Genomic DNA, 15,112 nt, shown 5'->3' on the forward strand with positions numbered 1-15,112 from the left:
ACAGTCGGTGTAAGCTTAAATGGACTCCAGAGGATGGTAGAAGATAGGAAGGCCTGGAGGAATGTTGTGCATGGGGTCATGATGGGTTGGACATGACTTTGCAAGTACCAACAACAAATCAATTTAATTGCATCATTAAATGTCCATCTGGGAGTATTATTATTTTTTTAAAAACCTACTATGTCTCCAGAAAGCATGTAATGTTGCTGTGTTGTATTTGAAGTTACTTGAACGTTAATGAAAGATTAGCACTGAGAGCCTCTATTATTCTTCTACAGATCTAAGATGAAAAATGTAACTTATTCAGAAGTAACTGAATTTGTCCTCCAGGGATTATCACCAATCTGGGAAATACAACTATCCTTAGGTGTTGTCCTGCTGCTCTTCTATATTATGCTCCTCCCTGGGAATATTTTTATCATTGTGACAATTCTGAAGACTCCCTCTTTGAAATCCCCCATGTTTTTCCTTTTGGCCCACCTGGCCTTCCTGGACATCATCTACAGCTTTGTCACCCATCCAAAGCTTCTCCTTAACATCATTTTTGGTTGCCGAACCATCTCCTACTTGGGCTGTGTCAGTCAGATATTTTTCATTCATTTTCTAGGAGGATCTGAGATGTTCCTCCTCATTGCCATGGCTGTTGACCGTTATGCAGCCATTTGCCACCCATTGCACTATGCCACCATGATAACCAGTGTCACCTGCTGGGCTATGATAGTGGCTTCATGGCTAGGAGGCTTTCTACATTCCATCATCCAGGTCATTCTCATAATCCCACTTCCATTCTGTGGCCCCAATGAGTTGAATAATGTCTTTTGTGATGTCACCCAGATCATCAGATTAGCTTGCACCAATACCCACACTCTACAATTCCTCATGTTTGCTAGCAGTGGCCTAATGAGCATTGCATGCTGCATCTTTCTCCTCATGTCCTATGGGGCCCTGATGTTGAAAATAAGAATGGGCTCCAGACCCAGGAAAAGCAAAGCCTTTTCTACCTGCGTCACTCACATCATCATCATCATCATCATGTTCAGTCCAGCCATCTATGTCTACTGCCACCCTTTTCAAGAATACTCTTTCGACAAAGCAGTGGCTTTTTTTCACACGGTGGTCTTTCCCTTGATGAACCCTGTTGTCTATACCTTGAGGAACAAGGAGATCCAAGCTGCCATGTGGAGACTGCTCAACAATATTCATTTTATCCATTAGATGAATACATTTAATGTATTTCATTAGTACATAAGTACATTTCAAAGGAAAGTATGGTTCAATGTTACATGTGTGCTTATTAATTACTGGTTGGTTATTAATTATTGGCTTAAAGTAAAGGTTCCCCTTGCACATATGTGTTCGTTATTTCCGATTCTAGGGGGTGGTGCTCATCCCCATTTCAAAGCCGAAGAGCCAGCGTTGTCAAAGATTCTCCGTGGTCATGTGGCCAGCATGACTCAGTGCCAAAGGCTCATGGAAGGCTGTTACCTTCCCACCAAAGTGGTCCCTATTTTTCTACTTGCATTTTTACATGCATTTGAACTGCTGGGTTGGGAGGAGCTGGGACAAGTAATGAGAGCTCACTCAATTATGCGGCACTAGGGATTCGAACTGCCGAACTGCCAACCTTTCTGATATACAAGCCCAGCATCTTAGTCACTGAGCTACTATGTCCCTCTTGAGCCACTGCAACCCTCTATTGGTTACCTTCTATTAAATTAATGGTTACCCTCTATTAAATGTTGTTGTCTTGTGAGACTAAGGAAGCATGCCTTCTGTCATGGAATCCAACTAGTCTAGGACAACGCACTGTGGCCATCTTGCCACTTCATCACAGCCAATCCACCACAACCCTCTTTCCATGGTCCTCTCATTGTGACCAACTTGCCATGGACAATTCCATACAGGATAACTCAACATGATAAATTTTATCTGCCAGTCTTTCTTTGACATTATTTTCAATGACAAAAATGGAATAATGTTGAAGAAACAGTGAAGGATAACATTTTTCATATTGAGGTTATCTCATGTGGCATTGTCCACAACAATTTGTCCTGCAGCGAGTTGGCTGTGGTGGGTTGTCCCACAATGAGTTGGCTACTGTGGGAAAGCCATGGTGAGTTGACTGTGGTAAGATACCCATGGTGAGTTGCCCACAACATATTGTCCCATTCCAGACCCCAACCTATGGAAGAGCATCTCCACAGAGATATGGACTATTATTATGAAACGTGTTTGGTCCCAAGCCTGGTGGAGTTGACATATTATTCTTCAACTAAAGTTCCTGTGTGGTGTTGTTTTTTTTTTGTAAGGTTTACTTTGGGCTGTTCATTTGGTTTGATGTTTTATCTGATTTTTCAAGTTTTGAACATCACCCAGAGTCCATTAGTAAAATAAAGGTAAAGGTTCCCCTTGCACGTATGTGCTAGTCGTTCCTGACTCTAGGGGGCAGTGCTCATCTCCATTTCAAAGCCAAAGACCCATTGCTGTTGGAAGACATGTCTGTGGTCATGGGGCTGGCATGACTAAACACCGAAGGCGCAGGGAATGCTGTTACCTTCCCACCAAAGGTGGTTCCTATTTTTCTACTTGCATTTTTTGGTGTGCTTTCAAACTTCTGCTAGGTTGGCAGAATCTGGGACAAGTAATGGGAGCTCACTTCGTTATGCTGTGATAGGAATTCGAACCACTGAAATGCCAACCTTTATGATCGACAAGCTCAGCATCTTAGCCACTGAACCACCCCGTCCCTAGAGTCCATTAGTATCTGGCAGCAAATAAAAAAGTAAAAAAATAGTAAAGTTAAAATAAAGTAAATGTAAAGTAGTAAAATAAATTTAACATAATGCAACATAATATAACATAACATAATACGGTTCCACCACAAATGCGCGCCCAACAAAAGCGCGCCTGAATAAACCGCGGTGTCTAAAGCGCGGTGGCAAAACCGTGTGACTAATTAGCGACTAATTAGCCCTAAAGCGCGCCGACAAAAGCGCGCCGACAGAAGCGTGCTGTAACGTAACCCTCAACCTAACCCTAAACCTAACCCTAAACCTAACCCTAAACCTAACCCTAAACCTAACCCTAAACCTAACTGTAAATCTTACCTTAAATGAAATCGCGCTTCTGTCGGCGCGCTTCTGTCGGCGCGCTTTTGAAATCGCGGTTTTAGCGCCGCGGTGTTGTCGGCGCGCTTTTGACGTTCGCGCTTTTGACGGATCACAACATAATATAACATAACATAATATAACATAACATAACATAATATAACATAACATAATATAACATAATATAACATAACAACACCACACCACAACACACCATAACATAACAACATAACACCACACCACAGCACAACACAACACAACATAATATAACAACATAAAATGAGATGTTTGCCAGTTGACCTGGTGTTTTCTGATGGGTCTTCTTTCAAAGTCAGAGCTGATTACCTTTTGGGGATTAGCCCAAATCAGGTCAATGCTGCTACCTAATGGGACTATTTGTGATCATTAAAGTGAATAAATTTCCAATCTGTTCCATAATCTGTTTGGTTGTTTTAAAAAAAAGTCCATCAACAATTCTTCTACTAATCAGAACAGCCAGAATTGGGCAAACCAAATCTCACAAAACCTTTTGATTCCAGAAGTTCCACATTAGAAAGGGGGCGGGGAGGAGACTGTAAATTAGTCCTGATGATGTTTCCTAGTTGGGTAATGAAACGTCTGCAAGAAAACAGCCAGCTCAGAGAACACCAAAGAGGTCTTTCAACCCTGAGATCCAATAATCTCCATTATTGATAATGATGCCCATACTAATTCCTCAGTGGAGCAGCAGGTCAAGAGAACATAAAAGAAATGCACACAGGTAGTCCTCACTTAATAACTGGTTGCATAACAACAGTTTAAAGTTACAATGGACTCATAAAAAGTTACATGTGAACTCTCCTTGAAGCTACAATTGCTGCACACAGAATCCTGTAGTCACAGGATTACATTTCAGGCACCTAACAACCAACTTTCATTTGCAACCGGTTGTATTGGTGAATGGTTGTGGCCACCTGATCATGTTTTGTGGAGGGTTGTTTTTTCCCCTGCAGAACATGGCAAAAATTGCCTATTGGGTATGCTGGATTCATTTAGCAGCCATGGGATTCACTTAACAACTATAGTGATTAGTTTAATGACTTCTGTAAAAAAAAGTCATAAAATCTAGTTGGGTCATGTAGTGACCTTCTTAACAACTAAAATGCCTTATGGCCAAATGTTCAGGCTCAGTTGAAATCTGGTTTAGTGAATAAACTTAATGGAGAACAGATTTCCAAACCTATTTGCCTGGTATTCTTTTTTTTCTTTTTTTTAATAAGGACCCTGGAGAGAAACTGAAGGAATCTTACACTAGGGGTCAGTTTGTTCAGGGAAATGCAGAATCTTCTGTCTGCCTGATCACATGCATTGGTGAAAATGCATGAGTTTCAGAACTTAAGAGAACGGGATGAACAACATAGTTACTTCCCTTCCTTTCCTCTCTCTGTTATTCATCCCTACCCATCACATACGCTTCTTAATAGGCCTAGGAAGAAGAGCGAATTACAGGCTGATGAAAGAGTAAGAGTTTGAAGGGTTCAATTCTTCAAAAAAAATTCCTTTGATTATGGATTCAAAGGTATGCTTAAGTTTAGGTTCTCTTTTGAATTTTCCCCTGGTCCCATCCCAGCAATTACTACATAATCCTCAGAACTACCCCTAACTTCTTTGATGTTTACAAAGATTTATGTACTGCTTTCTACTTAACATTTTAAGGGAGAGGAATGCAAAGAAATAGAATAGAATAGAATAGAATTTGGAAAGAACCTTGGAGGTCTTCTAGTCCAACCCCCTGCTTAGGCAGGAAATCCTACACCATTTCAGGCAATTGGTTATCCAACATCTTAAAAACTTCTAGTGTTGGAGCATTCACAATTTCTGGATGCAAGTTGTTTCACTGATTAATTGTTCTAACTGTCATGAAATTTCTCCTCAGTTCTAAGTTGCTTCTCTCCTTGATTAGTTTCCACCCATTACTTCTTGTTGTACCCTCAGTGGAACAAGCTTTGGAGAATAGCATCACTCCCTCTTCTTTGTGGCAACCCCTGAGATATTGGAACATTGCTATCACGTCCGTCCGTCCGTCCCCCCCAGTCCTTCTTTTCATTAAACTAGACAGGGGAAGAGAGAGGACAGTTTAGAGATGATACTCTGTGTGTTATGAAATCCCATCAATATTTTGATTTTTTTAATAAATGCAAATAGTAGAAGAATGTGGGCATTGCTTAATTAGAATGATTTCTGAACCTCCCTCATTTCTGAAAGTGTTCCCCCATTCCCAACTAACTCCAGGATCAAAGATCTCCGTCTCCAAATTCCATTTTTGCATCTCAGTCCGTTTCCTCCAGTTCTTTTTTAAATCTCATTTCAAGCCTTGACAGAGAGGGATAGCAAATCAGAGAAAAATTACATCTTGCCATTATTAGTCATTGATAATCAAGTGTTCAAGATTGCCAAGATTGCAAATTTAATAGGGAGAGCAAACTAACAGTCTTTTATTATTGCAATATCTTTTGGAAATACAAATCAGAGAAAGTTGAACTATGCAGCTTGCAACTTTATTGTCCAACTTCTGATCAATATATTGCACAATTCCACCTCCAGAAGTGCTTTCATGGATTACCTGCAGACTAGGATTCTCTTTGCCAGCAGGTTTCAGCTTCAAAGACTGATTTCAGGTAAGATGGCACTGAAGTGAGATGAAATTTAAGTCTCCATGAAGGTGAGATTTCAATCTCCATGAACAGCCAGATACTATCAGTGGTAGCTCAGAGTTAATATGTTTGTTTGATTGTTTAGTTTGTCAAACATGTACATGATAACAGGTATAAGTATAAACATGGACATGAACAAGGAAATAAGTACAATTAAAAGGGGACAGTAGGTATGTTAGTGCGCTTAAGTATGCTCCCTTTACGGATCTCTTAGGAATGGGGTGAGGTCCATGGTAGGCAGTTTAAGGTTGAAGCTGTGGGGGTTTGAGGATATAACAACAGAGTCAGGTAGAGCGTTTCAAGCGTTGACCATTCTGTTGCTGAAGTTGTATTTTCTGCAATCTAGTTTGGAGTGGCTTACCTTGAGTTTGTATCTATTGTTTGCCCGTGTATTATTGAGGTTGAAGTAGTTGTTGGCAGGTAGGATGTTGTAGCAGACAATTTTGTGTACTATGCTTAGTTCCAGGTTGTCCGAGCCCAAAAAGTTTGAGCCTGGTGCCGTAAGGGATTCTATTGTGAGTGGAGGACTCTTCTCATGAAATACCTCTGGACTCACTGAATTGTATTAATGTCTGATATATAGTGTGGATTCCAGGCAGACAAGCTGTATTCAAGAATTGGTCTGGCAAAGGTTTTGTATGCTCTAGTTTGCAGTACAGTGTTACAGGAGAAGAACCTTCATAAAATTAGGTTAACAACTCTTAATGCCTTTTTGGCAATGCTGTTACAGTGAGCTCTGGGGCTTACATCATTTGAGATGAGTACTCCTAGATCCTTGACAGAGTGAGGGTTGTGTACGAGGTCATATCCGCCCAGCTTGTAGCAGCATTGTCGGTGCCGTGAGAAAAGGACACATTACAAGCTGTTTTACGTAAGATAAATAAATAAATAAATAAATAAATAAATAAATAAATAAATAAATAAATAAATAAATAAATAAATAAATAAATAAATGGCAAGATAAATAGGATAAATAAAGAAGTAAATAAAATAAATAAATAAAACAGAAGACACGGGTTTCTGCTGCTTTTTATTCAGTAATGGTCTTGGAAATTAAAGCAAAGCATTACATCTCATTACAATGTGGTGTTTGACTTGAATAAACTTCATTCAGAAGTTTCATAATTAAGAGACCTGTTGGTCAAACAAAGGGGCTACCAGCAATTTTAAGAGAGAACAACAGATGGCAAGCTCTTAATTTATTTCTAGCCATCAACTCCATCCCATATCTTTTATTTTCAGTTTTTGCATTCTTCCTCCAGATTCTTCCATGCAAGCTACTTTTGGTGGTGGCGTAGTAGTTAGAATGCAGTACTGCAGGCTAACTCTGCCAACTTTCAGGAGTTTGATCCTAACCGACTCAAGACTTACTTAGACTTCCATCCTTCCGAGGTTGATAAAATAAGGGCCCAGATTGTTGGGGGCAATAGGCTGACTCTGTAAACCACTTAGAGAAGGTTGTAAAAGCACTGTGAAGCAGTATATAAGTCTAAGTGCTATTGCTATTTTCCACTTGCTGTTCAAAGGAGAAGACAAGGATTCACTTGATAGAATAGATCAGGCTTTATTTTGTCAAACAAAATGTGTTTTTTCTCACCTCTTATCTTTAAGTTGATATTAGATCACTTTTTTCTTCTTTTGAGCCCTTAACAACTCTCAGATCCTCTCTATAGTATAGTAAGATATGTTGTGGGACTAGGATTTTGGAGATCCAGGTTTTGCCATGGAAGATTGCTGAATAACTCCAGATCACTTGCTCTCTGTCCTTCTCTCAACATACAGTACCTCAGTGAGAACTTGGGAGTAGAAGAAGGGAATATTATGTATTTCCCTTGCAGCTCCTAGAAGAAAGTTGGTGAGTTCACCTAACGTGTTAATGCCACTTTATGATGCCTTGGTAAGACCACACTTAGAATATTGCATGCAGTTTAGATTATGGGATATTGAGAGTCTGGAAAGAGTGCAGAGAAGAGCAACAAAAATGATTAGGGGGCTGGAGGATAAAACATATGAGGAACGGTTGCAGGAACTGGGTATGTCTAGATTAATGAAAAGAAGAACTAGGAGAGACATGATAGCAGTATTCCAATATCCAAGGGGCTGCCACAAAGAAGAGGGAGTCAAGCTATTCTCCAAAGGACCTGGGGGTAGGACAAAAAGCAATGATGGAAACTAATCAAGAAGAAAAGCAACCTAAAACTAAGGAGAAATTTCCTGACAGTTACTTATCCCAGCTTCTGCCAACCTAGCAATTCGAAAGCACGTAAAAATGCAAGTAGAAAAATAGGGACCACCTTTGGTGGGAAGGTAACAGCGTTCCATGTGCCTTCAGTTTTTTGTCATGCTGGCCACATGACCACGGAGACAACTTCGGACAGTGCTGGCTCTTCGGCTTTGAAATGGAGATGAGCACCACTGCCCTAGAGTCAGGAATATGTGTGAGGGGAACCATTACCTTTACCCTTTTATACTCTCAGCTTTGATGATATCCAGCCACCATGTTCCTTGGCAACCTGTTTTCCTTTAACCATTAACTCTTCCAAACATAATTGCTTTCTACAGTGAATGGCATGACATGGCCAAAGTAAGTAATTGACATGAAGTTTCATGATTTTGCCTTCTAGTGATAGGTCTGCTATTATGCTCTCCAGCACATGATTGTTAGTCACTTTTGCTGTCTAACAATGCAGCTAAAGAGGGTAGGAGATGACCAGGTTGGAGGGAGGGGTCAAATGTATCATGACTTCCTGCTAAGCCCAGTCCACTTTGAATGCCTTTCTTAACTCCCACTAATTTCCCTTGATAGTTAATAGCTCAGATTCTTGTAGAGAACCTAATATTGCAATAATTTTTTATACTTATTTGAATGCGTAATCTCTTGATTTCTTTGGAGTTTGACAGGTAGCAATAACAGGATAGAATAATAAAGGTGGGAACTAACAATCCATATGGCCAATAAGAGTGAAAATGGAAATCTAATTGTCTTGTAAGACAGATTTAGTCTTGCCGGTTGGTCATATTAGACACTGAAATCCATAATATCTGGAAGGCTCCAACTTGCTAATGACTATTTCAGATTAAATTTCCTGCTAAGGAAATATTAATGAATGATTCCTAGGAAAACCAGGCAGACTCTGAGAATCAACTGGGATTAAAACCCCACTGTTTCCATGACTCTTAGATCCATGGCTGTGATATATTTGGAATTACACAAAGTTTAAATGGAAACTATTAACACTGATTCTCTATAATTTGTATTCCTTTACAGGTATAAGGATGGAAAATGAAACTTATTCACCCGTGACTGAGTTTGTCCTCCTGGGGTTATTACAAATCTGGGAATTTCGGATATTATTTTGTGTTCTTCTGCTGCTCTTTTGTATTATCATTCTTCCTGGGAATATCCTGATTGTTGTGACAATTCTGCAGAATCCCTCTCTGGAATCTCCCATGTTTTTCTTCTTGGCCAACTTGGCCTTGGTTGATATCTTTTACAGTTGTGTCACGCATCCAAAACTCCTCCTCAACATCTTTTTTGGTTGCGTGACAATCTCCTACTTAGGCTGTATCACTCAGATATTTTTCATACATTTTCTAGGAGGAGCTGAAATGTTCCTCCTCTTTGCCATGGCTTTTGACCGGTATGTAGCCATCTGCCATCCATTGCATTATGCCATAGTGGTAACCAGGGGCATTTCTTGGGTTATGGTAGTTATGTCATGGTTTGGAGGGTTCATACATTCCATCATCCAGGTCATTTTCATAATTTTACTTCCATTTTGTGGTCCCAATGAGTTGGATAACTTCTTTTGTGATATCACCCAGATTATCAGATTAGCTTGTGCCAACATCTACACTCTAGAATTTGTCATGTTTTTTAGCAGTGGTGTACCAAGCATTGTGTGTTTCATTCTCCTTCTTACCTCCTATTTGGCACTGCTGATGAAACTCAGGATGGGCTCCAGTATAGGTAAAAGCAAAGCCTCCTCTACCTGCATCACCCATATCATTATCATCTTCATCATGTTTGGTCCAGCCATCTACATCTACTGCCACCCTTTTCGAGACTACCCACTGGACAAAGTGGTCGCCTTTTTCCATGCTATGGTTTTCCCTTTGATGAACCCTGTGATCTACACTTTAAGGAACAAGGAGATCCAAACTGCCATGCGGAGACTGCTCACGAATATTAAAATTAGCCGATAAATAACAAGATTGGCTTGTTAAATTTTTCCCAAGAAGATTTTAAGTTGAAAGCAAGAAAAAAAATGGAGTTGAAAGGCTTTATATGTTTCCTTATTCTCAGTTAACAGAAAGATTAAAGAGTGATAAGAAGAATTATGGGTCTGGAAAATAGTAAGATTGAATTAGATGTGGAACTGTGTACAAATGATACGCTACTGCTAAGATGTACAAACTTTTATTGAATGATTACAAGATAAACTGTGTTGCCTTTTTGCTAATTAATTCTAGTTTCCTGAGATGGTACTATCGCATTTTTCGGAGTATAAGATGCACTGAAGTACAAGACACACCAAGATTTTGAAGAGGCAAAAAAAAAGTTTTTTCCCTCTGCAGACTTTCCCAAAACAGCCTGTTTTTCATGAAAAGGGGCCCTTTTTTTAAACCTCCTTTAGGAGGCTTGTAGGATGCTCCTGAGGGCTGGGAGGGGCAAAATTGAGCCAGAAACTGGCTGTTCTTTGCTCATTTGTGCCCTTCCCACCCCCAGGAGCACTCTGAAAGCCTCCTGAAGGCTCTGCATGGCCATTTTGGTGAAGGGAGTGGGGTTTGGGGAGGCGAAAAATGCTGTATTCAGTGTATAAGACGCACCCAGATTTTCAGCCTCTTTTTTTTGAGGGAAAAAGGTCCATCTTATACTCCAAAAAATACGGGTATATATCAAAACAGAAAAATTAAACTAACCATGTTTAGTGGGACAGTCTGAATCAGACACACATCACTAGAAGACAAAACGATAAGAGTACATTTGTTTTACTTTGGCCATGTCCTGCCCGCAACTTCATTGCAGAAATCAAATGATGCTAGGAATGGTTAGCGAAACAGGAAAAGGGGAAAGGAAAGAGGAGGCTCCGCCCACCACCCCAACGTAATGTGCCAGCACTGTGCATGTGCAGATGGCACAAGCGTTCACATTTGCAAACTGGTAAGAAAGGTTAAGTGAATCCCACCGCTGATCAAAAACGATACAAAACTGAACATCCAACAACTGAAAGAAGCTGTGCTCGACAGGTGCATGGAGAACACTTGCCTATAAAATCATAAAGAGTCAGAGACAATTGAATGACTAAAACAACAACAGTGGGGCAATAAATTGGGAATTAATATGCAATAAATTGCCAAATCACTACGAAAATCCACTCCGAAATTCTTCTTGGTAGCAAATTGGGCAGCATGTTCTATAACTTGGTGGTGAATAGGTAATTCCAATAGGACATTAAGATTATTTATTTATTTATTTATTTATTTATTTATTTATTTATTTATTTATTTATTTATTTATTTATTTATTTATTTATTTATTTATTTATTTATTTATTTATTTATTTATTTATTTATTTATTTATTTATTTATTTATTTATTTATTTATTTATTAGACTTCTCTACCGCTTAATAGGGCTTTCAGCCCTCTCTAAGTGGTTTACAATTTTTTTTTAGCAAATTGAGTCAGCAACTTGCCCCCACAGTCTGGGTCCTCATTTCACCCACCTCGGAAGGATGGAAGGCTGAGTCGACCTTGAGCCGGTGAGATTTGAACCGCTGAACAGCAGATCACAGTCAGCTGAAGTGGCCTGCAGTACTGCACCCTAACCACTGCGCCACCTCGGCTCTGAGATATGAGAAAAGGCATAGTCCAAATGAAGGAATGACACTTCAGACTCAGAAAGACCTAAAAGCACAAAGCATTGATATTATGATATCTATATTCCAATGCCAGGGATTAAAGAGTGATAGAAATAATACTTTGATTCCTGAATAAAATAAGCCTGCTTTGAGTGAAGCTCCATTTCTGGACACTATATGGTATATCCATGGAATTCTTTTTGAGAACAGCATAGAACTATTGCCTACTTTGGGGGTATTTTATTAAAGTTCCAGTGTACATTTTGCATTGCTTGTTGAATCTCCCATCAATATATTAACTAGGTCAATTTACATTTTAAGATTGGCAAGGTTGACTGGTAGAAATCATTTTGCTGGACCACATAAATATCTGGGTCAAATATATTTACAATTCCTCCTTAAGAATGAAACCACGTGAAACAACCACAACTAATAGATTCATCTGGTTTGCTAATCTTGCGTGCAAACTTCTTAATGATTTCAACCAAAATCAATTTAAACGAGGAGCACTGGTGATGCATTGGTTAGAATGCCATACTGCCAACTCACTCTGCTCACAGTCAGGAGTTTGAACCTGACCAACTCAGGTTTGACTCCGCCTTCCATTTTTTCCAAGGTTAATAAAATGAGGATCTAGATTTTTTTGGGGGGGGGCAATATGCTGATGTTGTAAACCAAGGGTGGATCCAACCAATGGGAAAAGAGGAAAGGAAAAGGAAAGATGGGAAGAGAGCAAGGAAGGAAAAAGAAGGAATGAGGGAAAGGAAGAAGAAAGGAGAATGAAGATGGAAGGGAAAAGGAGGGAAGGAAGGAGATTATGAGGATGAGTGAGGCTCTCAGGGAAGTCCTACATTAGCATTTGGACACCACAGGTGCCCCCAAAATGAATCACATGCCATGCCCAAAATGGCCAGGCCCATCCACCCCAGCCCTCCAAGATCAAACACAACCCTAATGAGCCCTCAATAAAATTGAGTTTGACACCCCTGTTATAAACCATACAAGAATATTTTAAAGCACTATGAAGTGCTATATAAGTTTAAGTGTTATTGCTAGCTCCAAATTCTTCAAAAGGGAAACTATAGACACACAGGTTGCTCACCCCTGTTCCACAAGGAAGGGCTACTATTCCTGAATCAAGAAATCAATTGCTGGACTAGGCACACAGCTGAATGCCAGCAGTTGCAACTAAGATGTCCTATTTGTCTCCTAGATATTTCCACAACTACTTCATGCACAATCTCTCCATCACCACCTTTTCTTCTCCCACTTAGTTCTTCCTTTCTTCCTTTACGATATACAGTACCTCTTTGGTGTAGAGGAAGAAAAATGGGGATTGAACATTGGCCAGTGCTATGATAGCAACAGCAATAGCATTTAGATTTATATACTGCTTCACAGTGCTTTACAGCCCTCTTTAAGTGGTTTACAGAGTCAGCCTATTGCCCCCAACAATTTGGGTCCTCATTTTACCCACACTGAGTCAGCCTTCAGCCTGGTCAGATCCGATCTGCCAAACTGCTGTCAGCTGTCAGTCAGCAAAGGTAGTATGCAGTACTGCATTCTAACTACTGTGTTACCACGGCTCTCAGATCATAAAATTAGAAACAAAAAATCCATGAAACAGTTCAAGAAATAAAAATTGCTTGGCTTTCTCTGGAAGTCGGGACATAAGTAAATAAGTAAGTAAGTAAGTAAGTAAGTAAGGTAAAATTCTTGGGGACTGTTTTCAGAAACAGAACACTAAATGGAAATAAACTTTGTGAAGCCAGCACCCTCTTTATTGGGTGGACTATAATTCCCATCACCCTACCATTATATAAAGAGATGGGCTTTGTGGTTCAAGACATCTGCAGAATAACTGTTTGGAAAAATCCTCTCTAATGAATAAACTTAATGCAAAATTGCTTCTCAAAAAAAGTTTGCCTGGGGTGAACTTTTAATTAGGTCCTTGGAGGCCAGCAGAAGGAATTGTGCACCAGGGCCCAGTTTATCCAGGGACACCCCCAATCTTCAGGCTTGCTCAAAGGAGAAGTAATATACTTGTGGAGATGAATACTTACTCAATAATTAGAACAAAGGTGGTAAATGACTGTCTTACCATCCTCTTCTTTCTTCTCTTCCCCAAATAGCAATAGCAGTAGACTTTCAGGCCTCTCTAAGCGGTTTACAGAGAGTCAGGATATTGCCCCCAACAATCTGGGTCCTCATTTTACCCACCTCGGAAGGATGGAAGGCTGAGTCAACCCTGAGCCTGTGAGATTTGAACCGCTGACCTGCTGATCTAGCAGTAGCCTCCAGTGCTGCATTTAACCACTGCGCCACCTTGGCTCATCCAATGCATCCAAGTGCCCATCCCACCCACAATTCCTAACCCTAGGAAGAAATGTGAGCAAAAGGTTGACCCAGGAGTAGGACGAGAGCTTCAGAGGCTGAATTCACTTCCTATAAACAGTCCCCAATTGTGTTCCATCTGTTCTTTGCTATTTTATTTTCCTGTGTTTTTTTCTTCTCCCATCATTGAAGAATGGGTTGGTTTATTGAAGCTACCACTGAATATTCAAATTCATCTTGGAACATTCACTTTTTTCAACTTTTTATATGGACATAGATTTTAAATGAGACAGAAATGCACTACCTAAAAAACATCTCATAGAACCTGCACATGCTTAGCACTGGGCTAATAATTTTCTATCTCCAAATTCAAACAAATAAACAATCAAGTGCTTTGATATTTGTAAAACAGGGCTTTATTATTCAATGTCTTGACTCTCTCCTTGTGACTAAATTGATAGAAACCTAGATATTTCTAGTGCTTCTGCTATCATCACATTGAAACATATAATTAGGTCTGGGTTCAGTAAGTTTGTTTTATGGAAATAGATGCATTTAATGGGAGAAAACAGGGTCTGATAAAGCATCCTTGGCCATCTCAACCACAGATGATAAGATGATCAGGGGAAGCTAAACAACCACAAATTTATCAGGCGGCTAACTGACAACCACAATAAAGTCTCTACCAGCGGTTGCATTGTAGGAAGCAAGCAAAGTTAAAAAAGTGGACAGAGGCAACATCTGAACTAAGGTAAGGCGTGACGTGTTACTACTTTTAACAGCAATTTTATTTTCCGATATTATTCCATTTTCCATATCCATGTCGGCTGCTGTTGTTTGAAAGTCTCTTTTTTAAAAAAAAAAAAGTTTTTGATAAACATTTTTACCTTTAAAAACAGGGAAAAAACAGAACAAAAAAAGAAAAAAACAAGAGAAACACAACAATATACAAAATAGTTATATAGCCTTGAATAACTCTATTTGCACACATGTGTAGCCTTTATAATTCTCCCTTCTACACCGCCTCCCTTTCTGTTTTAACCTCTGTAATAATATAATAACAGTTGTACTCACAATTATAACTATATTAATTGTCCCTATCGCCATTATATTTT

At 39.5% G+C, this 15,112-nt stretch overlaps 2 protein-coding genes across 2 annotated transcripts; both read left to right on the forward strand.

Annotated features, from left to right (window-relative positions):
* Positions 1 to 285: 285 nt before the first annotated feature.
* LOC106539480 (olfactory receptor 4M1-like) lies at positions 286 to 1,215 on the forward strand. The gene has a single exon (XM_014054280.2). The coding sequence runs from the start codon at positions 286 to 288 to the stop codon at positions 1,213 to 1,215; it is 930 nt and encodes a 309-aa protein (XP_013909755.2).
* Positions 1,216 to 9,076: 7,861 nt separating this feature from the next.
* Positions 9,077 to 10,006, forward strand: LOC106556249 (olfactory receptor 4N5-like). The gene has a single exon (XM_014075238.1). The coding sequence runs from the start codon at positions 9,077 to 9,079 to the stop codon at positions 10,004 to 10,006; it is 930 nt and encodes a 309-aa protein (XP_013930713.1).
* Positions 10,007 to 15,112: the final 5,106 nt, after the last annotated feature.

Source organism: Thamnophis sirtalis, unplaced genomic scaffold, assembly GCF_051295495.1.
Source record: "Thamnophis sirtalis isolate CommonGarterSnake01/CBP01778 unplaced genomic scaffold, rThaSir2_p1.2 scaffold_4, whole genome shotgun sequence".
Lineage (NCBI taxonomy): Eukaryota > Metazoa > Chordata > Lepidosauria > Squamata > Natricidae > Thamnophis > Thamnophis sirtalis.